The sequence below is a fragment of the Mustela erminea genome, chromosome 1, assembly GCF_009829155.1.
Source record: "Mustela erminea isolate mMusErm1 chromosome 1, mMusErm1.Pri, whole genome shotgun sequence".
In the NCBI taxonomy this organism is placed as follows: domain Eukaryota; kingdom Metazoa; phylum Chordata; class Mammalia; order Carnivora; family Mustelidae; genus Mustela; species Mustela erminea.
The window spans coordinates 57,306,352-57,334,110 of NC_045614.1; the positions used below are offsets into that span (position 1 = coordinate 57,306,352).

The following is a 27,759-nucleotide window of genomic DNA, read 5'->3' on the forward strand; positions in this document are numbered from 1 at the left end:
GGCAGGTGGTTTTCTAATCATGTCCTCAAGAGTTCTCATTGGCAGAAATTCCAATCAAGTAATTATGAGTGACAAGCATGATTTTTTAAATTTTTTATTATTTTTTAAAAAGATTTTATTTCTTTATTTGACAGAGAGTGATAGAACACAATCACAGAGAGCAGTAGAAGGAGACGGAGAAGCAGGATCCCCACCGAGCAGGGAGCCCAAATCTGGGCTCCATTCCAGGACCCTGAGATCATGACCAGAGCCAAAGGCAGAGGCTTAACCCACTGAGCCACCCAGGTGCCCCAAGCATGATGGTTTTTTTTTGTTTTGGGGGGTTTTTTTTTGAAGATCTATTTTAGCTCATTAATTTATTTTGAATAAGTAATTTATGTACATGGTACAAATATCAAAAGAAACAACAACAAAAATCAAACAGTAAAATAGTCTTCTGTATTCCTCCTTCTCCCCAGCCTGCCAAATCTCTCTTCCAAGACAACTATTGGCACCAGTGTATTGGGATCCCTTCCAGAGATACTCTCGCAAACAATGCACGTGAGAATTCCTCTTGTTCAGGTAGGTTGATATTTTATTCCAATATAAAATCTATGAGGATCAGGGGCTTCTGGGTGGCTCAGTGGGTTAAGCCTCTGCCTTCGGCTCAGGTCATGATCTCAGGGTCCTGGGATCGAGCCCCACATCGGGCTCTCTGTTCAGCAGGGAGCCTGCTTCCCCCTCTCTCTGGCTGCTGCTCTGCCTACTTGTGATCTCTCTCTCTCTCTGTGTGTGTGTCAAATAAATAAATAAAATCTTTAAAAAAAAAATCTATGAAGATCAGAAAGTTTTTGACAAAATATTAAGAGAGTCACCAAGCTTCAACACAAGCATCCATGTTGCAAACATCCTTATCTTACTGTTTACTCTCAGCCGTATTTCACCATCTTTGTGGATCTTATCGATAGAACTTAGCTTCCAGTCATTCTCGTGGATACAGATACAGAGCCCTGCATTATCCTTAGTTACTTACCCATGTCTGAATCTTCTTAAAGGTCAAGTGCTGTCCCTCTAGGACTGCTGAAAGGTAACCAGCCCAGGGTTCTCCTTATCCCTTCCTGTACTGGATCCCCTGTTTCCTGGGAGTCATGGCCTTTTTCTCACTCTGTCTCTTTGGTCTGATAGAGCGTTATCCTCCAGTGGCTTCTTGGGAAAAGATGTGTACATGGGAGATAAGTTATTTGAGCCTTTGCGTGTCTGAAAAATGCCTTTTTTTTTTCTTAATTTACTGAGAAAATAACTTGCAGAGGACTACCCAGCAGACTTGGAAAAATACCCATTTAGCTCTTCTCAAATGCCTCTTACCCAATATTCTGTATTTAGCCATTCCTTACTCTCATTTCAGGAGATACTGGCCTTTCCAGTTCCCAAGATTTTGAGATATCTGTAGTATAAAGATTGCTTCTCAAATTTCTCCATGCCAGCTTGGGGGTTGGGTGTATGCTAAGCCACTGACAACTTGTCCATCTGTTTTCCAACTTCCAGATTTTTATTGTGTTTTCTCCTCTCTTGTTCTCTTCATGTTTAAGGATTTATCTTTTGTGCTGTTCTTGTAAAAACCCTTATTCCAGTTTTAGTGGGAAGGGAGCAAAAATGGGTGGATGGGTGCAATCCGCTCCAGAATGCCAGCCTGACTTAATTTTGATCTTATGTATCGAAAAAGATCATTAGGATGTATTTATTATATTCATACCTTGCCTTTTTTCCGCAAAAGATCCTATGCTGAGAATGTTGTTTTGGACAGTGTCTAGATCTCCTTCCTCAAAAATGTTTCCTGACTCCGTTATTGGGTATTGCTAGTAAACTTAGAATCCATCAGAGACATTCGTGTAGTTCTTTTCCCCCAAAAGCTGAGCTTTAGAGCATGCTCAGAAGCACCTAGCTGCTTCTGCCTACGAAGAAATACATTGCTGCCCAGGACCTAAGAGCTTTATCAAGGCATTTGCATTTCTTGCTGGTCATAAACCAAATGTCTGTCCTTTTTAGTTTTTCATAGTATTCCCTTAGGTCCTGTAGCCTTGTCTAGGATCAAAGCCATAACAAGGGAGAGGTTGTAAAAGAGAAACACCATTGCATTAACTTTGGATCTAAAATCCACCCTTGGGGCCCCTGGGTGGCTCCAGTAGTTGGAAGCTGCCTTCAGCTTGCGTCATGGTCCCAGGGTCCGGGGATCGAGTCCTGTATCGGGCTTCTTGCTCAGCAGGGAGCCTGCTTCTCCCTCTCCCTCTACCTGCTGCTCCCCCTGCTTGCATGTGCTCTCTCCCCCTCTCTCTCTGTCAAATGAATAAGTAAACTCTTACAAATTTAAAAAAAATACTAATAAAATCCATCCTTGGGGTGCCTGGGTGGCTCAGTCAGTTAAGCGTCTGCCTTCAGCTCAGGTCATGATCCCAGGGTCCTGGGATCAAACTCCACATTGGGCTCCCTGCTCAGCAGGGAGTCTGCTTCTCCCTCTCCTCCTGCCCCTCACCCTCCTCTCTCGTAAACAAAATATTTAAAAAAATAAAATAAAACTCATCCTTTACGCCATAGTCATCCTTCTTGCTTTTCAAGTTAAAACCCAATTCATTTATTTGTAACTCAAACTAAACTCATTATCCTTAACACCCATAAGGAAATAATGTACTTTACTACAACCTATCGTGTAAAAAAAATTTTTTTTTAAGTTTTGGTATCCACAGAAAAAAATGTTGGTGCCCGGACATACTGGTGTATGTATGTATGGTGATTGCTTGCCTCTTACTTACAGCAACTGTTTTGGGAATTTAAGAGTTTAAACACAGCTTTGTATTATTTCACACACTTTGCCACTCACCAGCTGAATCCACGCACTTCTCTGGATTTTGTGTTCAAGTCGGGGAGGTAATTCACATGTGGCAGGCACAGAGAAGAAACAAGCCTTCATTCTAGGGAGTACTTCTTAGTCTACGGCACCCCAAATGACCCTTTCACTGTGACCTGGAATCCCAACCCCGCTGTCTGACAACTTTGGTTGGACATCCTGAAACCCTATGTTGTATGTCTTTTGTAGGGCAGTGCTGGGCATTTAAGAATTTATAGGCTACAGTCTGGCCAGCAATAGAATATTGAATCTCCAGGAATAAAGGGGAAAAAAAACCCATTAATTATGATGTATTGTGGGGGAAAATATAAAATTAGTTCCTCAGATGAGTTTCGCTGAGCTCTCTCTTCTATAAATTATAGCTGGAAGAGAAATGAATCTGAGTACATGCCAAGTTCTATTATGTGATTAAGAGGAGTGATTGTCTTTAAAAGGGAACTGATCCAGCAATTATCAATAATGTTTGACTTAAATGCTGAATCTCCACAGTCCCGTAATCTGCATTTACAACCTTCAGGAACAACAGAGAAGAGTTTTTCATGCACTTCATTCCTTTGATGGCATGTGAATATACACTCCAGATCCTTCTTGGAGGCAGGCAGGGTAGAAATGATAAATGAAAAAACTCAGAGAGCAGAGTTGGTTATCAATCAGTCTCCACGTAGGAAATCACACTGTCATCTGCTAGGTATTTTATTGAGCTTTAATGGCGAGCAAACTGTATTCTTGATCAGCTCATGCTGGGTGAGCATTGAAAGCTTTTTGAAATACAGACGCTGACTTGGGAAACTGAAGGGTCTCTACCTTCTGTGCTCAGTGGGTAAACCATTAAAATGAATTCCCCACATCGTGCTTCATTATCTGGTTTGCAGTCCCACGGTCACTGGCTAAGAGGATTGCAAAAAATATTGTTATTCCTTTCAAAGAAGTGTTAGTGCTGAGTGCTAAATGCCATTGCTGCAGCCCCAAGGGTTTTCTGAGAGGAGGCTGGCTGCAGCCCTTCCTGACAATGACCCACGGTGTGTCCTGATTCCACTCCTCCAGGCGCCGGGGTGATGAGCTCCACTTTCCCAAATGTGTTTCCCAGTATTTATTTGCTTGAGTTGAAGAGGAATACAGTAGTCCTCCCTTATCCATGGAGGAGGGGGGGAATATTTCCAAGACCTTTAGTGGATGCCTCAAAATATATATATACTTTTTTCCTATACTTATGTGTCTATGATAAAGCCTCATTTATAAATTAGATACACTAAGAGATTAACAACAATAACTGGGACAATTATAGCCATATACTTCAATGAAAGTTACGTGAATGTAGCCTGTCTGCCTGTCTCTCTCTCAAAATATCTCATTGAGGGGCGCCTGGGTGGCTCAGTCATTAAGCGTCTGTCTGCCCTTGACTCTGATCATGATCCCAGGGTCCTGGGATGGAGCCCTGCATCAGACTCTCTGCTCAGTGGGAAGCCTGCTTCTCCCTCTCCCACTTCCCCCTGCTTGGGTTCCCTCTCTCACTGTGTCTCTCTCTGTCAAATAAAATTTCTTTTAAAAGAAAATCTCATCGTACTGTACTCACCCCGTGAGAATGAGAGATGATAAAATGCCCTCCTGATAAGATGAAGTGAGGGGAATGATGTAGGCACTGTGCCCTAGTGTTCAACTCGAAACATTTATCAGAAGGAATCTTCTCCTGGACTGCAGTTGACCATGGAACTGAAAGCACAGGACAGAGGGTGCTGGGAGACTGTGGCACTGCGTCCATAATAAGTCCCCTTAGCAAGGACTGGCATTATGCCTTGTTGGTGGGCTGTTTCCCATGAGCTAAGGTTTTCCCATGCTGGCACTGCCACATTGCCATCTTGGAATAAGATTTTGCTTTCATGCAGGTACGGAAGACCCAAGTGAGTTAAGGTGATTACTTGCCTCTTACTTACAGCAACTGTTTTGGGAATTTAAGAGTTTAAACACAGCTTTGTATTATTTCACACACTTTCCCCACTGTAAGACTGGGGGCTACAGTTTCTAGAATGTGAGCTTAGGCTATTTTGGCTTTTGAAATGTAATAGAAAAATAAAAAAGTGTTTTGTTGATGTTGTTGTTAACACACTTAATATTTCCAGTCTTGAGATTTTGAAAGACTGTCATCAGGAGGACCAAATCTGAACTTAAAAGTATCTATTTTGGGGGCACTTTGGTGGCTCAGTTGGTTAAGTGGCTGCCTTTGGCTCAGGTCACGATTCCAGGGTCCTGGGATAGAGCTGTACATTGGGTTCCCTGCTCAGCAAAGAGCCTGCTTCGCGCTCTCCCTCTGCCTGCTGCTCTACTTGTGCTCTCTTTCTGTCTCTAATAAATAAATAAAACCTTAAAAAAAAAAGTATCTAATTTTAGGGGCACCTGGGTGGCTCAGTCATTTAAGTGTCTGCCTTTGGCTCAGATCCTGATCTGAGGGTCCTGTGAAGGAGTCCCGGGTAGGGCCTCTTGCTCAGAGGGGAGTCTGCTTCTTCCTCTCCCTCTGCACCTCCCCTGAACTCATGCATGCTCTCTTTCTCAAATTAAAAAAAATAATAATTACAAAGTGCCTGTTTTAAGACTTTTGTTTTCCCTTTTCAGTTGGATTGCTAGACTCTGAAATCTAGGGTGGGTGAAACGAGAGGAGAAGTCAATGTTAGCCATCGAGTCTTATTTAAAAGTACGTACTTTGGGGCGCCTGGGTGGCTCAGTGGGTTAAAGCCTCTGCCTTCGACTCGAGTCATGATCCCAGGGTCCTGGGATCGAGCCCCGACCTGGCATCGGCATCGGGCTCTCTGCTCAGCAGCGAGCCTGCTTCCCCACCCCTCCTCTGCCAGCCTCTCTGCCTACTTGTGACCCCTGTCTGCCAAATAAATAAATAAAATCTTTAAAAAAAACTTTAAAAATACATACCTTGTATTGACTTCATCATTTTATGGATGAGGAAACTGAGACTCCAGGATGAGTCACATCTTGCCCAAGGTGTGGTGGCAGTGAGGGAGTGGGAAGAAGAGGACAATGTAGCTTGTTAATACATTGTTAGGCAGAAAGACTCGTTAGGCAAGTCCAAAATATCACACTGATGATTATAACCAAGAAGAAACCAAGCACACAAATGATGAGCACAGTGTACAGATGTTGTATTTGCCTGTTCATGCAATCTTGACCTAAAAGCTCTATTACCCTCAGTGAGTTGGGAGAGGTGGAGAGTGAAAGAACTAATGGAGCTCCTGACCTTATCTATTAGACTAGTGTGGCCATATCTCAGGTCAGCCGATAATGGGGAAAAGAGAACAGAGGAGGAGGGCTGGACACCTGGTATATGGGTGGCTGTTCTTCTTCTTCTTTTTAGATTTATTTAATTGAGAGACAGAGAGCATACAGGAGAAGGAGCAGAGGGAGAGAAACTCAAGCAGATGCCATGCTAAGTGTGGACCCCAATGTGGGACTTGATTCCAAGATCCCGAGATCATGACCTAAGCCAAGAGTCAGATGCTCAACCAACTGAGCCACCCAGGCACCCCTAGGTGTATGGGTTCTAAGACATAGCCTTGGTTCCACAGTCACAATTAGGTCTTATTTATCTTATTTATTTCTGAAGACACTGTGCTAAGAATCACACCTCTTGTATTACTCTTCTAGGGCTGCTCTAATAAAAACCACAGGGCCCTCAAGGGTTAGCTCTTGCTTGAATTTCCAGTCTATTGGCCCACCTACAGATTTCAGACTCAGCAGTCCCCACAATTATATAAGTCAATTCTTTGAAATAAACCTCTCAATCTATATTAAAAAGAGTGAGAGAGATGAGGGGAAGAGAGAGAGGGAAAGAAAAGAACCACAGAATGGGCAGCTTAAATAATTTATTATCTCATAATTCTGGAGACTAGAAGTCCAAGCTCAAGGTGTTGGCCCAGTTGGTTCTTTCCGAGGGCTGAGAAGAAATCTGCCCCAGGCTTGTGTCCTAGCGTCTTGTGGTTTTCCGGTGATCTTTGGTGTTTCTTGCCTTGTAAAAGTATCATTTGATCTGTTTCCATCCTCACATGGTGTTCATCCTTTGCGCACTGTTAGGTCCAAATTTCCCTTTCCTATAAGGGCACTTCCTAAAAGGACACCAGTTCGTTTTAGAATAGGGGTTCACATTACTGTAGTAGGACTCCTCCTAACTTAGCTAATTATATTGGAAACAGAATGGAATAAGGCCATATTCTGAGATACTACCATCTTGGGGTACACAATTCAACCCATAATACCCCATTATCTTTGTGACTTTGAACAAGCCAGTGATTTCCATGTTTCTATAATAACTAATGTACCCCAAATGGGAACGGATATGTACCAAAAAGAAAGTAATAAAAGGAACTAATTTAGTGTAGAAGAGAAAAGTATTTTCTGAAGGACATCTGTCTCTGTACAGAAGTTTGAGCTCTAAGACAGTAAGGTGTCAGAAACGTCTCAGTGGAATAAACTGGTGCATTTGCACAATGTTTTTGGTAAGGCCTTTTATTAAGGCTACTGGTTGCTATGAGGCAGGAACCTTGACCAGACTAACTCATTTTTCATGTAACTGATTATTGATCTTGTAGTCTTAGAACAGGGGACAACTCCACCCCTTTTGTGTAAGTAAATCCCTCATTAGCTTTGCACCTTTAACACCAAGGGATTTAAGAATAGTTGTGGGTTTTTTTTTTTTTTTAAGATTTTTTTTTTTTTTCACTTGACAGAGACACAGCAAGAGAGGGAGAACAAGCAGGGGGAGTGGGAGAGGGAGAAGCAGGCTCCCCATGGAGCAGGAAGCTGGATGGCTGGGCTGGCTCCATGCCAGGACCCTGGGATCATGACCTGAGCCAAAGGCAGATGCTCAATAACTAAGACACCTAGGCGCCCCTAAGATTAGTTTTCTACTCAATGTGCCTGAGACCTAAAGCCAAGCATCTTGCTGTACTCACACTAACATTACAGCCATGGAAGAGTGTCAGCTTATTTGCTGGTTAAGTTATATATGGGAATCAGTTGTGTTGGCGTGATCATAAAGGAAGAACATTCAGAGATACTCGGAGCATTTCAAACACTGAATATAGGAAATTCTACATGTCAAACAAACTATTTAAAAATAGCATCCTGTTTCTCAAAGGCTGATCTTCAAGTGTGAGATGAGAATCACATAGAGCAACCATTGATCGTTTGCTGTCCTAGATGCTTTCCTATTATTTTAATCCACACAAGTCCTATGAGATAAGGGGTATTATACTCATTTTCTTACAGAGGAGAAAACTGAGCTTAGAAACTGGCAAAGTGGTAGAACTCCAAAACTATTCCTGCTGTACATGCTATTGGAGTACCTATGCCTTAAATTTTTCCCAATTTTTGTTTTGGAAACTCTGTGCCACTAAATTTCTCACTTGTTTCATACAGGGAAACCTCTGTACACTAAATAGGACTGAGAGATTATCTGATTGAATGATAGGACTACAGGTTTTGGCAAAAACATACACCACTCAACCTTGAGACCCAGTTTTTGTAATCTCACTTCTTGTTTTGCCTGTAGGGTTATTCAAAGGCGGTTATTTCTGATGAAGTTCTAGAACATAAGTGAGGTTCAGTGGGGTGAGGTCTGGAGCCAATGACCAAGAAAGAACTCTTGAGACATCTTTGGTGCAAAATGGTGGTTTATTAAAGCACGGGGACAGGACCAGTGGGCAGGAAGAGGGGCTCTCCCGCTATCCTGAGGAGTGGCTGATTATATACACAGGAGTTGGGTAGGTGAGGACAAAGGGGATGATGTTAGTCTCTAAGGAATTTTGGAAGCAAGGTCTCCAGGACCTTGAGGGGCTAGCTATCGTTGGGAGGAAGGTTATTTATTACTAGTAAAAATCTTCTCGTGAGACCCTTTAGATGTATATCAGTGGGTCACATGCTTGGGAATGATTGCTGACACTATCTTGGAGGTTTATAGATAAAGTTTCACATTTCTCCTATCAAGTGTCCTTATTAGTGAGATTTAGGTTTAGAAGAAATTTAACTTTATTTACATTTCCTTCTGCCTCAGCCTCCTTCAGTTTTTATGGAGGGGAGAGTGACATTAGGGCTTGAGGAACTGAGTTATTTGTCTCCGGAAATTGGGCTATTGATAAAATGGCTTCTTTGTTGTAAATCACTAGGACATTTGTAAACTGAGGGGGACTCCTATCTTGCAGGATTGTGATCTCTGCAAGTTAACTATTTGTTTTTCTTTTAGGGCAGCCAGGGGTGACTGAGGAATGTCACATATATTACCGAGGGGAGCTGGTGAAGAGGGGGTGCAAGGTGCCAGCTTTTGTTTTGTCCTCAGCCAGCCTTCTGCTCCCCCATCAATTTCCAAAGGCCTTCCAGTGAAGGCGAGTGCTGAAATGAGCAAGTATTGAACATGGATGAAGAAACAACCTGTCAGACCTTTCAGAGTTAAAGACAGAACAGATAACAGAGATTGCAGAAGATGCTTGCAAATATTATGCAACCAAAAAAGTTTCTGAGCTCTTTCCCCCTGATGTTGTCATCAAGTCAACCTTTTATTGGGCTGGGCTGGCAAAGCATGATGAGATGACAGATTTCCCACTGTTCTCCAGGAGTTCACACACCAGAGGCAGAAAGCAGTTCCCAGTATTGTGGTAAATACAAGAACAACAAGAAGAAATCTTCCTGGAGGAGGATGACTTAAGACTAACAGCGTCAACTTTCCCCGGGTCAGTTATGGCTGGGCCTGACTGTGCAGCGCTGGGGGATTGCCAGGCCCTCTTCCCTGGGCTGGATGGCCTTTCCCATACCACCCTATTGCACACATCCCTTCTGGGTTCCCTCTATAGCTTCTCTTCCTCCACCTGCCTTTTAAGTTGGTGTTTCTAGATTTAGTTTTGGAATGTAAGTGAGGTCTGGACAGCCAAGAAAGAATTCCTGAGATGTCTTGCGCAAAAAGGTGGTTTTATTAAATCATAGGGATAGGGCCCTTGGGCAGAAAAGACTGCTGCCCTGGGATTCTGAGGAACAACTGATTATATACTTTGGGGTTGGGGGAAGTAAAGATCAGGGAAGTTTCGAAAGGATTTTCCTATGCTAAAGAAGACTCACTGGAAACCTAAGGCCTGGCTATTGTCAAACCAAGGTTGTTTTTCCCTCTAGCAAGGCATTAACTTTTAGATAGTTGGGAGCTTCCTGAAGGAGCTTATACTCTGCCGGCTTCAAGTATTTGTCAGTGGGCTACGGGGTATACATTTAATTTTATCTACATTTCCTTCTGGAAGATTATTGATAAGAATGCTTTTTTCCTTGTAAATCACTAAGACGTTTGTGAACTGAGGGAGACTCCTGACTACAATCTCTGTAAGGTAACTGTTTGTTTTTCCTTCCCTTTGATTTAGGGCAGCCGGAGTACCTGAAGAATGTCACACAGATACCACCTGGGAGTTTTTTTTTTGGGGGGGGGGGTGCAGTTTGTGGGTGTCCACTTGCGCTTTGTCCTCAGCTCACTTTCTTGCTCCTTCACCATTTCCCAGGCTTAGTTGTGACACAGGAGTACTAGCCAGATCTCATTCTGGCAGAACAAGCCTTCTATTTTCCGCTTCCAAAATCGCTATATCTAACATACATGAAAACTATGCAACAAAAGGTATCTTCATGAATCCACTTAAAAAGACCTAATGGGCACCTGGTGGCTCAGCGGGTTAATTCTCTGCCTTCAGCCCAGGCCATGGTCTCAGGGTCCTGGGATCGAGCCCCGCATCGGGCTCTGTTCAGCGGGAAGCCTGCTTCCTCCTCTCTCTCTCTCTCCGTCTGCCTCTCTGCCTACTTGTGATGTCAAACAAGTAGATAAATCTTTAAAATAAAATAAAATAAAATAAAATAAAATGCACCTGGATGGCTCAGTCTGTTAAGCGACTGCCTTCAGCTCAGGTCAGGATCCCGGGATCCTGGGATAGAGTCCACTGGCATCGGGCTCTCTGCTCAGCGGAGAACCTGCTTCTCCCCTTCCCTCTGCAGCTCCCCCTGCTTGTAGGTTTTCTGTCAAATAAAAGAATAACATCTTAAAAAAAAAAAAAAAAAAAAACCGCCACATTACACATACTGAGTTCCCCTCCAGAGGGACCCAATATTGAGAATCCCTCCCCCATTTCCTTTAGATTTGCCGCGTCCTCGTCGCCCCAACTGGCGACAGGGAAGCAAGGGAGACAGCTGGGCCCGCGCTGGGTCTGTCGCGGGTCAAGCAGTTTGGGGGGTGGTGGTGATGCAACCACCCAAGCACTTCTTATCAAAGGCTTGCCCGTTGTCACTAACATCCCAGCAAGAGGCTGCCAACATGGCGTCGGTCCCGCCCCTGGGACCTCCTCCTCGGGGGAAGAGGCGCAAGCGCAAAGGCGACGGGGCGTCGCAAATGCCGACCAGGGGCGTGGCTCAGGCCCGTGGCGTCATCCCGCGGCGCCTGCGGGGTGCACGTGACTGAGGCGTTTAGAAAGACTTGCGGGCGCGGAGTTGGCGTGGAGCACGTCAGGCAGCATGGCTGTCTCTGTCCTCGTCTCGCGCAGGGCGGTAGTGGTGCGCGCTTCCCGGGCTCTGGTGGCTTTCGCCACGAGCCGGCGCCTGCTGCGCACCAGTCCGCCGAGCCGAGCTTTCGCCAAGGAGCTCTTCCTGGGCAAAATCGAGAAGGTAACGCCGAGCCCTGGCCGCTCCTTACTCTCTTGCCTTCCGCTCTTTGCCCTTTGGCAGGAAAGAGGTCAAAGTGAGAGTCCCCACACCTGGCTGATACGTACGCCCGCCAGGCAGAGGTGTGCTAAAACTCCGAAGTTCCTGAGTCCTACCAGAATCTTTCAAGGTAAAGGGAAGAATCCAGGCTACGGGCCCTGAGATTCAGTCTACAGTTCTGACAGCTAATTCTAGTTAGGTCAATTTGGGAAACCCTAGGCGAGGTGGTCACTGAGCAACTCTTAGCTCAGCGTTTTGCCTCGGAAATGTGCGGGACTTCCTCTGTGTTTACTAAACAGCTCAGACTGTGACCGTGGTGCTTTTCTGTCGGTTTCCAGCGGCTCCTTAGCTTTCACGGCTTGAGTTCCAGCGCTTCACCCTGCCTCTGCAGGCTTGCTCCAAGGTCCCTACCACACCCGGTGCCTTCCATAGGTGGTATAACCCAACAGTAGCCTAGCTGTTACTCATTAGTTAACAGCTGCGTTATCAAGCACTCATTATCCTCTTGTTAATAGATTTGACCTTGGTTGTGCGATTTTCAGCCTCAGTTCTTTCAGCCTTAAAATGGAACTAGTTACATGTATTGCCTCACAGATGTGTTGTAAAGTGAGATTTGTAATGGGCGGAAATGCTTTTTAAAACCGTCAGGTGCTGTTTAGATGCAAGAGGCAGCAGAATAGGTAATGTTTGCCAGCTTCACCACTTAGTAGTCTTGTGATCTTGAATTAAGCACTTCACTTTCCTGTGCTTGAATGTGCTAATCTGCAAAATAGTGAAAGTAGTACTTGCCCTCTCTTAAAAGTGCCGTGAAAAGGAAAAAAAAAGTGTGTAAAACGCTTTGAGGTAGGCTGGAATATTGGCTGGTACTGTATTGTTTAAGGAGTTATTCTTTGTTTGTTTGTTTGTTTGTTTGTTTTTAAAGACTGTTCCTCTAATCAGGCAGTACAGGTGCAGAAGTTGAAACTCAGAGTGTTTTGCCCCGCTGGGAAGTGCAAAGCCAGTTAACGTTTGAGAAACCATTCTTCCCAGAACCTGGGGCTACTGGTCCACTCGGTCCTGGGATGTCCATCATGCCTTCCAGCACATAGGTGAAAAGACTACCAATCTTTCATGCTTCTTTCTCCAGGCTTCTTGCACCACCTCCTCTATCCTCACTCACCTGTCAACTTTGCTTCTTGTTTTACTGATAAAGTACGTGCAGTGGGGAACCTCCACCACCGCATTTATCCCTCCTCCCCACAGGTGTACCCATAGGGTCTACAGTCGATTACTATGGATAATAAGAGTAGGGTATCTACCTACTCTTAGCAAACCAACCTCATCACTAGAACTCATGCCTCCTCACCTACTCAGGGGCATTGATCCAGTAATTCTCTCCTTTCTAATCTACATCAGTGATTGTACCCTCCCTGCTGCATCCCGAACTCAGACCATTGGAGCTTCTGTCCTTAACAGTCTGCTAAAACTGCTCTTTTGTGAGGTCAGTTAGTGACTTCCATGTTGTCAAATCTAGTGGTCTCTTCTCATCTTCCTTGACATAGTTCATCATTCCTGGCTTCTAAAAAACCATTCTCTCCTGGCCTTTCTATTGGCTTCATTGGCTGATCCGTCTCCGTTTCCTGTGCTGGTTCTTTTTAGTCCTTAACTTCTAAACATTGGCCAGTCTTTCTGACTAGCCCATTCAGAGTTGGGAATTTTCTTTTTTTGTTTTTTTAATTGTTTTTAAATTCTTAAAAAAATTTTTTAAAGATTTTATTTATTTATTTGACAGAGAGAGATCGCAAGTAGGCAGAGAGGCAGGCAGAGAGAGAGGAGGAAGCAGGCTCCCTAATGAGCAGACAGCCCGATGCAGGGCTCAATCCCAGGACCCTGGGATCATGACCTGAGCTGAGGGCAGAGGCTTTAACCCACTGAGCCACCCAGGCGCCCCTGTTTTTAAATTTTTAATTCTAGTGTAGTTAGCATATAGTGTTATATTAGTTTGAGGTATACAATATAGTGATTAAACAATTCTAATCATTACTCAGTGCTTATTGTGTAAGTGTACTCTAATTCTCCTTCACCTATATCACCCATCCCTTGACTCACCAGTGCTCTGGCAACCATCTGTCTGTTCTTTTTAGTTAAGATTCTCTCTTCTTGGGACACCTGGATGGTTCAGTCGGTTAAGTAGCTGCCTTTGGCTCAGGTGATGATCTTCAGCATTCTGGGATTGAGTCACACATCAGGCTTCTCGATCAAGGAGCCTGCTGCTCCCCTGTTTGTGCTTTTTTCTCTTTCTCTGACAAAATCTTTAAATTAAAAAAAAAAAAAAAAAAAAAAGATCCTCTTTCTTTGGGTGCCTGGGTGGCTCAGTTGATTAAACATCTTCCTTTGGCTCAGGATATGATCCCAGGGTCCTGGGATAGAGCCCCTCCATGGGCTCCCTGCTCAGCAGAGAGTCTACTCCCTTTCACTTTCCTTCTCTGCTCTCTTTTTCTCTGGCTCCCTCTAACTAAATAACTAAAATCTTTAAAAAGTATCTCTTAGTTTCTCTCTCTCTCTTTTTTCCTCTTTGCTCATTTGTTTTGTTTCTTGTGTTCTGTGTATGAGTGAAATCATATGGTATTTGTCTTTTCTGACTGGCCTATTTCACTTAGCATTATACTCTCCAGCCCCTGACTTTTTTTTTTTTTTTTTAATTTCCACTATAGTAACATGCAGTGTTAAAGTGTTAAGTTTCAGTTGAATCTTTTTTTTTTTAATTGAAGTATAGTTAACACACAATGTTACATTAGCTGTAGGTATACAACATAGTGATTTGACAAGTCTGTACTTAACACTTATTACAAGTGTAGCTGCCGCCTGTCCCCATACAACACTACTCTGGGAACATTAATTAAATTGCCTATGCTGTACCTTTCCTCCCTGGAAGTCTGTACCTCCCACTTGTCTTCACCCATTTTTCCCATCCTACCTCTCTCACACCCATTAGTTCTCTGTATATGTGGGTCTGTTTTTCAAAGTTGGGGTTTTCTGAGGCTCAGTCTGTAGACCTCTTTTTTTTTTTTTTAAGATTTTATTTACTTATTTGACAGGCAGAGATCACAAGTGGGCAGAGAGGCAGGCAGAGGGCAGGGGGGCTGGGAGGGGAAGCAGGCTCCCTGCTGAGCAGAGAGCCCGATTTGGGGCTTGATCCCAGGAACCTGAGATCATGACCTGAGCCTAAGGCAGAGGCTTAACCCACTGAGCTCCCCAGGCACCCCTGTAGACCTCTCTTTTTATCCACAACTCCTCCTCTAATCTAGTTTAGTCTGTGACTTTAAATATCAGAATCCTGACTCTAATAAATTTCTCCAGACCAGATTTCTCCCCTGAACTCCAGGCTCTTGGTGTCTACCTTTTTACCCAGAAGTTCCACTTAGATGTCTAACAGGCACCTTAGATTTAGCATATCTGAAACTTGAGTTCCTGGTGTGGCCACCCAGTCTTTCTCCTCCCCTCCCTCATCTTTATCTGAGATGGTAGGGTGGCTCTGTTGTTCACTTACTTGGGGCCAAACACCTGGAATCCCCTTGGATGCCTCTTACTCTCATAATCCACGTCTAAGCCAACAGCAAATCCTGTTTTCCTCTACCTGCTGGATATATTTAGAATCTGACAACTTTTAAGCCCCTCCCATGCTACTGCCCTGATTTAAGCTGACATCATCTCACAACGTTACTGGGATTTGAGCCGGAGCATGGCATTTGAGATGCTTAGACTGTCCGAATAAAGAGAAGCCATTGAGGTCCTCTAGGCCTGTAGCTGTCCATGCCGCCCTCGGTTGGACCCTTGCTATTCCTGGAAACGTCCCAGGGGCTACTGCAGGGACCAGGGGGGAGTTGAATGGGAGGCATTTGGGTGAGCTCCCCACCCTCATCCTCAACCTGAGCAGCTCAGCTTTTAGCTGTTTTACATATTTGGTTTCCATAGTAGACTTACTTGAGAAACTGGTTCCACTGCTTCAAAAACTAAAAATTGCTGCTAGATATCAAGCCCAGCACCCATGAGGCACCCCACTGGGATTATGAACATTGTTCTTATATGCTTGAGAGCTCTCTTCCTGTAGCAGTTATCCTTTGGTTGTAGGTGAGGGCCAACTAGCTCCTGGGCTTTTTGTTCTCTTTTCTCATCTCGTGTGGTCATTGGTATCAGAACGGAATCATCTTCCTCTAACACCACCTATTGCACAAGCTCAAGGGTCTGGGTTGAGCCTCTGTGTGTTCAGCTAAGCAGACAGCTTGTTCTGAGAGGATGTGAGTGATGAAAGTCTCCACCTAGTTTTCCATCTAGACCATCTTGAGGACAGGGTCAGGGATGGCCTGCAGGCAGGAATTCCTTTTAGTCTGCTGGCTCTTTTCGGATAGGGACCCACCCCAAGCCTGTAATCATTGGTCCTGGGTCCACAACTTGGGGGCATGCTTTTAGAGTGGACAGGCTTCAGTGGCTGATTAGATACACAAGAAGCTAGAGGGGGACCCCTCTGTTTTGAAGACCTTTCTTGAACACTCGGTGGGAAGTGCCATGAGAAGAGGCAGGACTCCTGGGGGCTGGCAGCCTGTGGCCTGGGACATCCTCTTTCAGCTGTTAATGAGACCAAAAATCCAAGTACTCATCTAGGTCCTTGTGCTGTGCTGGCAGCTGCACAGGTGGGTGGCAGGAACCCAGAAAGCCAGGGGACCTAAGGACACAACATACAATAGATAGTGACAGTAGTTTAAGGCAATATATAGTGACAGCCCAATGAGAATCCTAGGTCAGTCAGAAACACTGGCCATTGACAGTTTGAGACAGACATGAAGCTCAGCTGTTTTCCAGGCTTGCGAGGCAGAAACGAGAGCAGACCAGTGTCTTATACAAGTTATTACACCTCCTTCATATTCCAGGACACACCTAATCTCTTTTGAGCCTCCCCTTCTGAGGGGACAACTGTAACAGAAGAGAAGCTGACCCTGAGAAGGGCCAGGTCACCCATGTAAGTGGTGGAGCCAGAGTTGCATTCAGGTTGATATGGCCCAACAGCCGGGTCTTCTGCAGTGATCCTCCTGCGAGTAGATGTCCTCAGAACAGGAGGGACAGAGGCTGGAGTACATAGCCGGGCATCAACCTGGCAAGATGGGTGGCTATGTCACTGCCTTGTATTCTCGTGGGCCTCTTTGAACTCAAAATAACCAGTGTAGAATTTTACATTTCAGTAGAGAGCTTTCCCTCCTATTGCCTTTCACAATCCTCCCCATGCCCTTGAGTAAATATTTACCTGCATGTTATATAAATATTTACCTGCGGGGCAGTGGAAGCGTGGAGAGGGGAAGGGCTTTAGCTGAGGCCACCCAGTTAGCAGGCTGCAAGTCAGGGAACAGAGCCCAGGGCTTTGAAATGTTAGGGCTGTTTAGCCCAGGGGACACTCTGCCTGACTTGATAGGGAAAGCAGAGCAAAAGCCAGAAGAAGCCTGCTTGCATTGGGCAGAAGATGTCTCTTGGTGGTGGAATCTAATGCACAATTCCTGTTTGACGATTTGTGCTCTACTTCTGTCAAGGAGTTCTGCCCGGCCTGCCAGATGCGGAATCCAGCAACTCTTTCCTCCCCTTGTGCTTCTGGGCCCTTTGGCTAAAAGCAAGTGTAGTATCTGTTTTCTCCCCTTCTGATGGATGTTACCACGATGGGAAGTTTCTAAAAATTAAATTTTCAGTAAATGTTTATCATTTTTAGAAAGAAGTTTTCCCGTTTCCAGAAGTTAGCCAAGATGAACTTAATGATATCAATCAGTTTGTGGGACCCGTAGAAAAATTCTTCACTGAAGAGGGTATGTATGATCTTCTTTATCATTATTAATTTCCATTTTAAGGACTGTTGCTTTGATATTTACATTAGAAGCAATATACATGGGGGAAGCTCTCTTGACTGTCACTAATCATAGAAATAATATCTATTGATAATATTTTGCTCAGTCATCCCACTTGCTTTGAAATTTAAGAAACAAAACAGATGAACATTAGGGAAGGGAAGGGAAAATAAAATCAGAGAGGGACACAAACCATAAGAGACTCTTAACTCTAGGAAACAAACTGAGGGTTGCTGGAGGGGAGGGGGTCGGGATGGAGTAACTGGTGACAGGCATGAAGGAGAGCGCTTGAAGTAATGAGCACTGGGCGTTCAGTAGAACTGATGAATCACCGAATTCCACCTCTGAAACTAATACACTATATGTTAATTAAAGTGAATTTAAGTAAAGAATTTAAAAAAAATCATCACTATTGCTATTTAATTAGAAGGCATCTAGTTTAGTGTTTCTCAGTGTATATTGAGAATGTACACAAATGTATATGTGGTGAAGGATTGCTTTTAAACATTTCCAGACTGTTGCAAACCAGCACTTTTGTAAAATACAATAAAATGACAACTAGGAAAATGGAGGGGAAAAAACCACAGAGACCTACAAAATATAAATCCATTGATCATGTGCTTGGTTGTTTGGCAATGTAAAATTGCTGTAAGTGTTTTTAAAGGTTTACTCTCTCTTAGCTTGTTATGAACCAGGAGTAGTCTAGCAGCTTGCAGAGCACAGGACAAGAGCACCAGTGTGGCCTGAAGATCCCTCCGTTAGACTGTTCAGCCAGCCCTTTGACAGGGCTGCATCTTGATGGAAAGAGCTCTCTGGGGAGTTCAGTGATGATGGATTGACAGTAGTGTTTCTCTAGCACTGAGGATCCCGAAGGGTTCTTCTTCATGTGGGTTTTATCTATGACTGTGTGCCCTACTAGAAGATTAAAACGAAAATTTAAAAAATACTGTGTTCATTTATTACTTTATTTAAAAATCATGAAAAGCCCAATACATGTTAGCAAACAATATTTTAAATGAGAATATTTATTTACAAACAGACAAAAATAGTGAGGAGTATGGTTTTACAGTTTCATAGACTTTTTAATATTTGGCTTTGTTATATGCAACAATAGATACCAGAATCTAGCCAGAACCAGGTAGAATCCAGCTGGATTCTCATAATTTTCTGCATTTAATCTGTGATGCATATCTTATTGCTCCAGGAAAACCCCCGTGTATACTCATGATAGGAATAGAATTTTTAAAAAGGCAAAGAATATTTTACTATTATTAAAATAGCTTTGGCCGGGTGGACCCCCCCTTGAAGTGTTTCTGTCCGTGTGCACACCGTCCCCCCAGTACACTCGTAGAAATTCTACATCATTAACACTTGTTCTGTTGCTGGTTTTAAAAAAAGTTGCTTTGTTGTGTATAAATATCTTTTATTTAGAAATATTTGTTCTGTTTTTGTTCTAGTGGTTATCTTCCTAATTGTATCTTTTCTTAGTTCCTTTTTGTTTTACTTAAGCTTCTACAATCTGATTTGTCAGGGTTTTCATAAGCTTTACAGAGGTATAATTGATTTATGGTAAGTTACATCTACTTAAAGTACAGTGTTTGATAAATTTTGATATATATGTGCCCCCATATTAATGAACAAATTGTTATGCTAGTAGTCTTTCAGATCTGTATATTAGATACAAATTTTCTAGGCACTTACATGCTTTATATAAAAATTATTTTTAATTTCTCTGCCTGATTTGTTGAAATAGTCCTAGTATTTCCACCTTACTGGAGGTAGGTGTATCCAAAATTTATATTTGGAGTCAGAAGTAGAAATTTTCCCCAAATGGTATGGATTGTCCTCATCAATCTTGTCTCCCAGTGTTTATAAAACTTCTGTTTCCTTGAACAGTACAAATGTTACATTTCAATGTCTTAATCTATGACAGTGTGGTATTACAAAAAAATTGCTTTTCTTTTCTCACTGTTCGGTTCAGTCATCTTCATATATTCTTAAACCTTGCTGGTCACTTGTTATTTCATTTTCCTCTTTTTTTTTTTCATTTACCTTAGAATATTAGCGTTTTTGTTACTGGTTTCTAAAAGATCACTTATGACAAAGGGTGTTAACCATTTGCCATGCATTGCACATGAAATACCACGTGTTCTGCCAATTCACGCTGATGTTTTACTTTTCTTTTTTGATGTTTTACTTTTTGATTGTGCAGAAGTTGTGTATTCAAATATAATAATGTTCTGCTTTAAAAAATATATATATGTATCCCCAAGGGGCCATCAACACAATTCAGTTAATAAACATATCCATTACCCTAAATGCTTTCTCTTGCCCTTCTCATCCCCCCCCCCCCCCCCGTCCCCAGGCAACCACTGATTGGCTCTCTCTCACTGTAGATTGTTTGTATTTCCTGGAATTCTTTTTTTTTTTTTTTTTTAAGATTTTACTTATTTATTTGACAGAGATCACAAGTAGGCAGAGAGGCAGGCAGAGAGAGAGGAGGAAGCAGGCTCCCTGCTGAGCAGAGAGACCGATGCGGGGCTCAATCCCAGGACCCTGGGACCATGACCTGAGCCGAGGGCAGAGGCTTTAACCCACTGAGCCACCCAGGTGCCCCTCCTGGAATTCTTTTTAAATAGAATTCTACATTACATACATTTTTGCATAGCTGCTTCTGGTATAATTTCGAGTTTCATTTTTTTTTTTTTGCCGGGGGGAGGGGTAGAGGGAGAGAGGGAATCTTAAGCAGGCTCCATGCTGGGCATGGAGCCCCAACATGGGGCTCAGTCTCCCAATCCTGAGATCCTGACCTAAGCCAAAATAGAGAATCAGACGTTTAACTGGCTGAGCCACCCACGCGCCCCTAGTTCATTCCTTTTTAACACTGAGTACTATCTCTTTGTGTGGATATACCACAGTTTATTTGCCCACCTATTAACTGACTTTCAGTATGTATTCAGATTTTAGCTATCACAGAAGATGTGAATATTTTTTCTATGAGTCTGATATAGACAGGCACGCTCACATTTCTCTTGGGGAGGTATGGAAGGAGTGGAATATCTAGATTATAAGGTAGGTTCATGTTTAACTTTTTAAGTAACTGCCAAACTGTTCTCCAGAGTTAATTACTTTCCATTTCCACCAGTTATTAAAGTTCCAGTTGCTCCATATTTTCACATGTCGGTCACATTCTAATGTGTGTGTTATAGTATCTCATTGTGGTTATAATTTTCATTTCCCTAATAACTAGTAATGTTAGGCATCTTATCTGGTGTTTATTTGCCATCAGTATATCTTCTTTAGTGAAATGTCTTTTAAATACTTTATGCATTAAAAATTGGGATTGTCTTATTATTGTTGAGTTCTAAGAAGCCTTTATTCTAGGTACAGGTCTTCTCTCTAGTGTACATTCAGCAAAAGTTTTCTCCTAGTCTGGCTTGATTTTTTTTTTTTTCATTTTATTAGCAAAAGTTTTTAATGTTGAGTGAAGTTTTTTCTTTTGTAGTTTATCTTTTTTTGTATTTTATGTAAGAAATCTGCCAAACCCAAGGTCATGATGATTTTTGTCTATATTTCCTCCGGAAGTTTCATATTTTTAACTGTTAACATTCACATTTATGACCCCTTTCCAGTTAATTTTATATGTGATGTGAGATAAAATTTGAGGGTTTTTTTGCATGCGATTGTCCAATTGCTCCAGCAATATTTGTTGAAAAGGTTATCCTTTCCTCCTTAAATTCACTTGGTGCCTTTGTCAGTTAAGTGACCAGAGGATTCTGGGACAGTAGCAGAGTAGGAAGCACCAGAAATCTATCACCCCACGTGGATAACAACTGCAGTGACAAAGTCTGGGTAGTGTAACTGCTTTTGGAACTCTGGAATCTCTTGAAGGCCTGCAGTTTCCAAGGAAGCGTGGATAGTAAATTGCAGTTAATTTGGATCATTTAGCTCTGAGCACAGCAGTGGCTACCCATCTTCTACCTCCAGCCCCAAAGCAGGCAGCTGTGCACTTATTCCTGGAGAGGCTTACACATGGTTTATGGGAGCTAGAGTAGGGGGAAAAAAAGACCTTGTCCATCAGATATTAGGGATATGTGCTCTGATTACAAGCCCTTACCCCTGTGGCCAAAGTGACTTGCAGGGGATTTAAGATGCTTGCCTTTTTGCCCCCCCCACCTTTCATTTTTCTTTCTCTTTTGAGAGCCAGATTAAAGACGAGGTCATTCAAAAGCAACTACATATGCAGGGGGAATCATAAAGCCACCACACATGCCCAGGGAAAGGCATGGATTCAGGAAACCTAAGAAGACCTTGGGTTTATACCTGGGGCACAGACATAGCCAACAGCAATTCAAAACAAAACAAACATAAAGCAAAAATCAACATGTGGGACTACAGCAAACTTAGAAACTTTTGCACAGCAAAAGAAACCATCACCTAAGGAATGGGAGAAAATATTTGTAAAAACCATATATCAGGTAAGAGGTTAATATCTAAAATATACTAATAACTCCTACAACTCAGTAGCAAAAAAACCCCAGACAATCCAGTTTTTATTTAGAGTAATGCTTGCCACATAGACTAAGTCAGGAAATGTTTCCTCTTCAGGTTTCAGTAAGACTTTGTGTAAAGCTGGTATGATTCCTTCCTTATATATTTGGCAGAATTCACCAGTGAAAGATTTGACCCTTGAGTTTTCTTCATGGAAAAATTTTTACTGATTTTTTTTTTTTTTAAAGATTTTACTTATTTATTTGACAGAGAGCACAAGCAGGGGGAGGGTAAAGGGAGAGGAAGAGGGACAAGCAGACTCCCTGCTAAGCATGGAGTCCAACGCAGGGCTTGAACCCAAGACCCTGACATCATGACCTGAGCCAAAGTCAGACACGTAACCAGCTGAGTCGCCCAGCATCCCTAACGAATTCAATTTCTTTAATAGCTATAAGGCTATTTTGGCTACATAATTTGTGATTTTTTTTTTTAAGATTTTATTTATTTATTTGACAGACAGAGGTCACAAGCAGGCAGAGAGGCAGGCAGAGAGGGAGGGGGAAGGAGGCACCATGCTGAGCAGGCAGCCTGATGCAGGGCTCCATCCCAGGACCCTGAGACCATGACCTGAGCTGAAGGCAGAGGCTTAACCCACTGAGCCACCCAGGAGCCCCAAGTTAAAGTTCTCTTATTAATTGTTCATATCTTGCCCGAGGCTATTCTTTTATGTGGAAATGAGAGCATAATAGGAAATGGTGGACATTTTGTATACCAGTTAACAAGAAATGAAATATAAAATATTTATATACCAAAAGTACTACAGGGGCGCCTGGGTGGCTCAGTGGGTTAAGCCTCTGCCTTCAGCCTGGGTCATGATCTCAAGAGTCCTGGGATCAAGCCCCACATCGGGTTCTTTGCTCGGCAGGGAGCCTGCTTCCCCCTCTCTCTCTTCCTGTCTCTTTGCCTACTTGTAATCTCTCTCTCTCTGTGTCAAATAAATAAATAAAATCTTTAAAAAAAAAATTACTGCAAATAAAACGTGTCCCCAGACACAATTGATAATGTCTGTTAGACTTCAGATTATTTTGAATATAAGCTAGGGTCCTATATTGTTTATAACAATACAGTTAAATTAGGTTATTTAATACTTCCTGAGGACCAGTTTATCCTTTATGCTTTTCGGAGTGAAATGATCATTTTATTTTGTTATTATATTTTTAATTGAAGTGTAATTGATATATATTATTAGTTTTAGGTGTACAGCATAGTGATACAATGCTTATATACATTGCAAAGTGATCATCAGTATAAATCTAGCTACTGTTGGTTGCCATACAAAGTTGTTACATATTATTAACTGTATTCTTTATGCTATACATTATATTGCCCTGTCTTATTTACTTCATAACTAGAAGTTTGTGTCATTTAATTCCCTTCCCCTATTTTGCCTTTCCCTCTATTTTTCCCCTCCCCGCACCTCCCCCCTCCCTCCGCAACCACCATATTGTTTTCTGTGTCTGTGAGTCTGTTTCTGTTTTGGTTGTTTTGTTTTTAGATTCCACATATAAGTGAAATTTTATGGTCTTTTTCTGTCTTACTCAGTTCACATAGTGTGATACCCTCTAGATCTATTCATCTTGTTGCAAATGACTTGATTTCATATTTTTTTTAATGGCTGAGTTATGTACATCTTCTTCATTCATCTGTCAATTAGCACTTAGGTTGCTTCTGTATTTTGGCTATTGTTGGTAACGTTGTTGTGAAGATAGAGGTTGATGAATTTTTTCAAATTAATGTTTTTGCTTTCTTCATACAAATACCTAGAAGTGGAATTACTGGATTGTATGGTGGTTCTATTTTTAATTTTCTTTTTAAGGATTTTATTTGTTTATTTGACAGAGAGAGACACAGCGAGAGAGGGAACATAAGCCAGGGAAGTGGGAGAAGGAGAAACAGGCTTTCTGCTGAACAGCGAGCCTGATGCAGGGCTTGATTGGGACTTGATCCCAGGACCCTGGAATCATGACTTGAGCCAAAGGCAGATGCTTAACGACTGAGCCACCCAGGCACCCCTCTAATTTTAATTTTTTGAGGAACTTCCATACTGTTTTCCACAGTGGCTACACCATTTTGCATTCCCACCAACAGTTCCTGAGGGTTCCTTTTTCTCCACATCCTCACCTGTTACTTCTTACCTTTTTGATGCTAACCATTCTGACATGTCTGAGGTGATATTTCATTGTGGTTTTGAATGCCTTTCTCTGATCATTAGTGATGTTCAGCATCTTGTGTCTCTTTGTCATCTGTATGTATTCTTTGGAGAAATGTCTGTTCACATCCTCTGCTCTTTTTTTAGTTGGTTGGATTGTTTGGTTTTTGGCATGGAGTTGTGAGTTCTTTATATGTTTTGGATATAACCCCTTATTGGTTATGTTTTACTTGCAGACGCCTTCTTCCATTCATTTTGTTGATGGTTTTCTTCGCTGCGCAGAAGCTTTTTAGTTTGATAGTCCCATTGGTTTATTTTTGCTTTTGTTCCCCTTGCCCGAAGACATAGAGCCAAAAAAATCACTGCTCAAACCAATGTCCAAGAACTTACTGCCTGTGTTTTCTTCTAGGAGATTTATGGTTTCTGGTCTTATATTTAAATCTTTAGTCAATTTTGAGTTTATTTTTGTTCCTGATGTAAGAAAACAGTCCCGTTTCATCGTTTTGAATGTAGCTGTCCAGTTTTCCCAACAGTGTTTATGGAGGAGACTTTTTCCCCATTGTATATTCCTGCCCCTTTTGTCAAAGACTAATTGACCTTAAAAGTGTGGGTTTATTTCTGGACTCTGTTCTCACTGATCTGTGTCTGTTCTTGTGCTAGTACCGTACTGTGTTTATTACTATAGCTTTGAACTTCAGGGACCATGATACTTCCAGCTTTATTCTTTCTCAAGGTTGCTTTGGCTATTTGGCATTTTTTGCAGTTCATACAAATTTTAGGATTATTTATTCTAGTCTCTGTGAAGAATGCCACTGTTATTTTGATACATCTTGCGTCAAATCTATAGATTTCTTTGGGTAGTGTTGACATTTTAATGACATTCTCCCAGTCTGTGAGCGTGGTGTAGGCACATCTCAGAGATACTTTAGGTTTGGTTCCAGACTACCACAATAAAGCGAGTCAAATGAATTTTTTGTTTTCCCAGTGCATATAAAAGTTATGTTTACACTATGTCAGTGTATTAAATAGTGTACATTAGCATTATGTCTTTAAAAATGTACATACCTTTTTAAAAGAATTTTATTTATTTGACAGCAGGGAGAACAGAGGGAAAAGGAGAAACAGGCTCCTCACTGAGCAGGGAGCCCAATGTGATACTTAGTCCTAGGACCCTGGGATCATGACCTGAGCCGACGGCAGATGCTTAACTGACTGAACCACCCAGATGCCCAAAAAATGTACATACCTTTCATTTAAAAATACTTTATTGCTGAGGCACCTGGCTGGCTCATTCTAGGGCATGAGACTTTTTTTCATGTCTTTATTTACATTCTAGTTAGAGCATGTGACTCTTTTTATTAAAGATTTTATTTATTTATTTGACAGAGATCACAGGTAGGCAGAGAGGCAGGAAGAGAGAGAAAGAGTGGGGAAGCAGGCTCCCTGCTGAGCAGAGAGCCCGATGTGGGAATCAATCCCAGGACCCTGAGATCATGACCTGAGCCAAAGGCAGAGGCTTAATCCACTGAGCCACCCATGAGCCCCAAGAATGTGCTCTTGATCTTGCAGTTTTAAGTTTGAGTTTGTAGAGATTACTTAAAAATAAAAAAATCTTAAAAAAAAACAATAACAACCCACATTGTATTGCTAAAAAATGCTGTCAGCTTGAGCTTGCAGTAAGGTTTAGCCATTTTGCTGCTGAGGGCGCTGCCTGGATATTGCTGCAGCTTCTACGTGAAGACTTGCTGCTTCACCTTGTACTTTTATGTCATGGAGATGACTTTTCTCCTTGAACCTCGTGAACCATGTCTGCCAGCTTCAGACTTTTCTCCTGCAGCTTTGTCATCTTGCCCAGCCTTCATATATTGAGGAGACTAAGGGCTTTACTCTGGAGTAGGCCTTGGTCTTATGGAAATGTAGCTGGTTTGATCTTCTCTCCAGACCACTACAACCTTCTCCACATCAGCTGTAGGGCTGTTTCACTTCTTATCTTTTGTGTTCACTGGAGTAGCGCTTTTAATTTCCTTCAAAAGCTTTTCCTTTGCCTTCACAACTTGACTCACTGTTCAACACCAGAGGCCTAGCTCTAGGTCTTGACATGCCTTCCTCACTAAGCTGAATCATTTCTAGCTTTTGAATGAAAGTGAGGGACTATATACAACTCTTCTTTTCTCTTGAATACTTAGAGGCCATTGTGGGGTTACTAATAGGCCTATTTTCAACATTGTGTCTCAGGGAAGAAAGAGGCCAGAGGAGAGGGAGAGAGACTGGGAAAGTGAAGCAGTCAGAACATGTACGTTTATCAGTTAAGCTCACTGTCTTATGTAGGTGGAGTTCACGGCTCCCCAAAACGATTACAGTAAGTAACATTAAAGATCACTGACCACAGATCATAGTAACAAAATAATAATGAAAAAGCTTGAAATATTGTGAGACTTACCAAAATGGGACAGAGAGACATGAAGTAAGCAAATCCTGCTGGAAAAATGGCACAGTAGGCTTGCTTGTCATAGGGTTGCCATAAACCTTCAAGTTGTAAAAAATGCAGTATCTGTGAAGTGCCACTAAAATGAGGTATGCTTGTATGTTTTTCCATTTATTTTTGTTAGTTTTAGTTTCTTTTCTTACTGCTTTGACAGTTTCCAGAATACAGGTCTTTTACCTCCTTATCCCTAGGTATTTATTTATCCCTAGGTATTTTATTTTATTCTTTTTGACGCAGTTGTAAATGAGATTTTTCTTAACTTCTCTCTCTCTCTCTCTTTTTTTAAAATATTTTATTTATTCAGTTGACAGGGAGGGAGAGACAGAGCACAAGCAGGGGGAGTGGCAGGGAGAGGGAGAAGCAGGTTCTCCACTGAGCAGGGAATCTAATGTGGGGCTTGATCCCAGAACCCTGGGATCATGACCTGAGCCTAAGGCAAACGCCTAACTGACTGAGCCACCCAGGCACCCCTTAATTTCTCTTTCTGATAGTTCATTATTAGTGTATAGAAATGCAACATTTTCATGTAGATTTTCTATCCTTCACCTTTACTGAATTCATTTTTTGTAGTTTATTTTCCTTGTCTGATTGCTGTCGCTAGGACTTCTAGTACTATGTTGAATGAAACTGACAAGTGTGGGTATCCTTGTGTCAAGCCTGATCCTAGAGGAAAAGCTCTCAGCTTTTCACAGTTGAATGTGATGTTAGCTGTGGGTTTGTCATATGTGGCCTTTATTATGTTGAGTTAAATTCCGTCTATACCTACTTTGTTGAGAGTTTGTTTTATCAGAAATGAATGTTGAATTTTATTAAGTGCTTTTTATGGCATCTGTTGAGTTGACCATGATTTTTAACCTTCTTTTTGTTAATGTCATGTGTCACATTGATTTGCAGATGCCGAACCATCCTTACATGCCCAGGTAAATCCCATTTGATCATGGTGAATGATCCAGCTAATGTAGTACTGAATTCAGTCTGTTAGTATTTTGTTAAGGGTTTTTGGATCAGTGTTCCCTCAGGAACATCTGATTTTGGTGATGTCTTTGGTTTTAATCAAGGCTTGCTTTTTAAGTGTTGTTAGGTGGGAGCAGAGCATTCTGTAGAGCAGTGTTTC

The 27,759-nt window shown here is 42.3% G+C and overlaps 1 protein-coding gene and 1 long non-coding RNA gene across 2 annotated transcripts in view; both read left to right on the plus strand.

Moving 5' to 3' along the window:
* The first annotated feature begins 505 nt into the window (after positions 1 to 505).
* LOC116584912 lies at positions 506 to 10,611 on the plus strand. The gene is made up of 3 exons (XR_004283382.1): positions 506 to 561; positions 9,490 to 9,606; positions 10,279 to 10,611. It is a non-coding gene; the product is annotated as an uncharacterized LOC116584912 (long non-coding RNA).
* A 799-nt stretch (positions 10,612 to 11,410) lies between these two features.
* Positions 11,411 to 27,759, plus strand: part of ACAD9 (acyl-CoA dehydrogenase family member 9) — a 40,628-nt gene continuing 24,279 nt past the window's right edge. Inside the window, exons 1-2 of the mRNA XM_032333849.1 lie at positions 11,411 to 11,560; positions 17,328 to 17,421. Coding sequence (XP_032189740.1) covers positions 11,411 to 11,560; positions 17,328 to 17,421 — 244 coding nt within the window. The remainder of the gene's footprint in view (positions 11,561 to 17,327; positions 17,422 to 27,759) is intronic.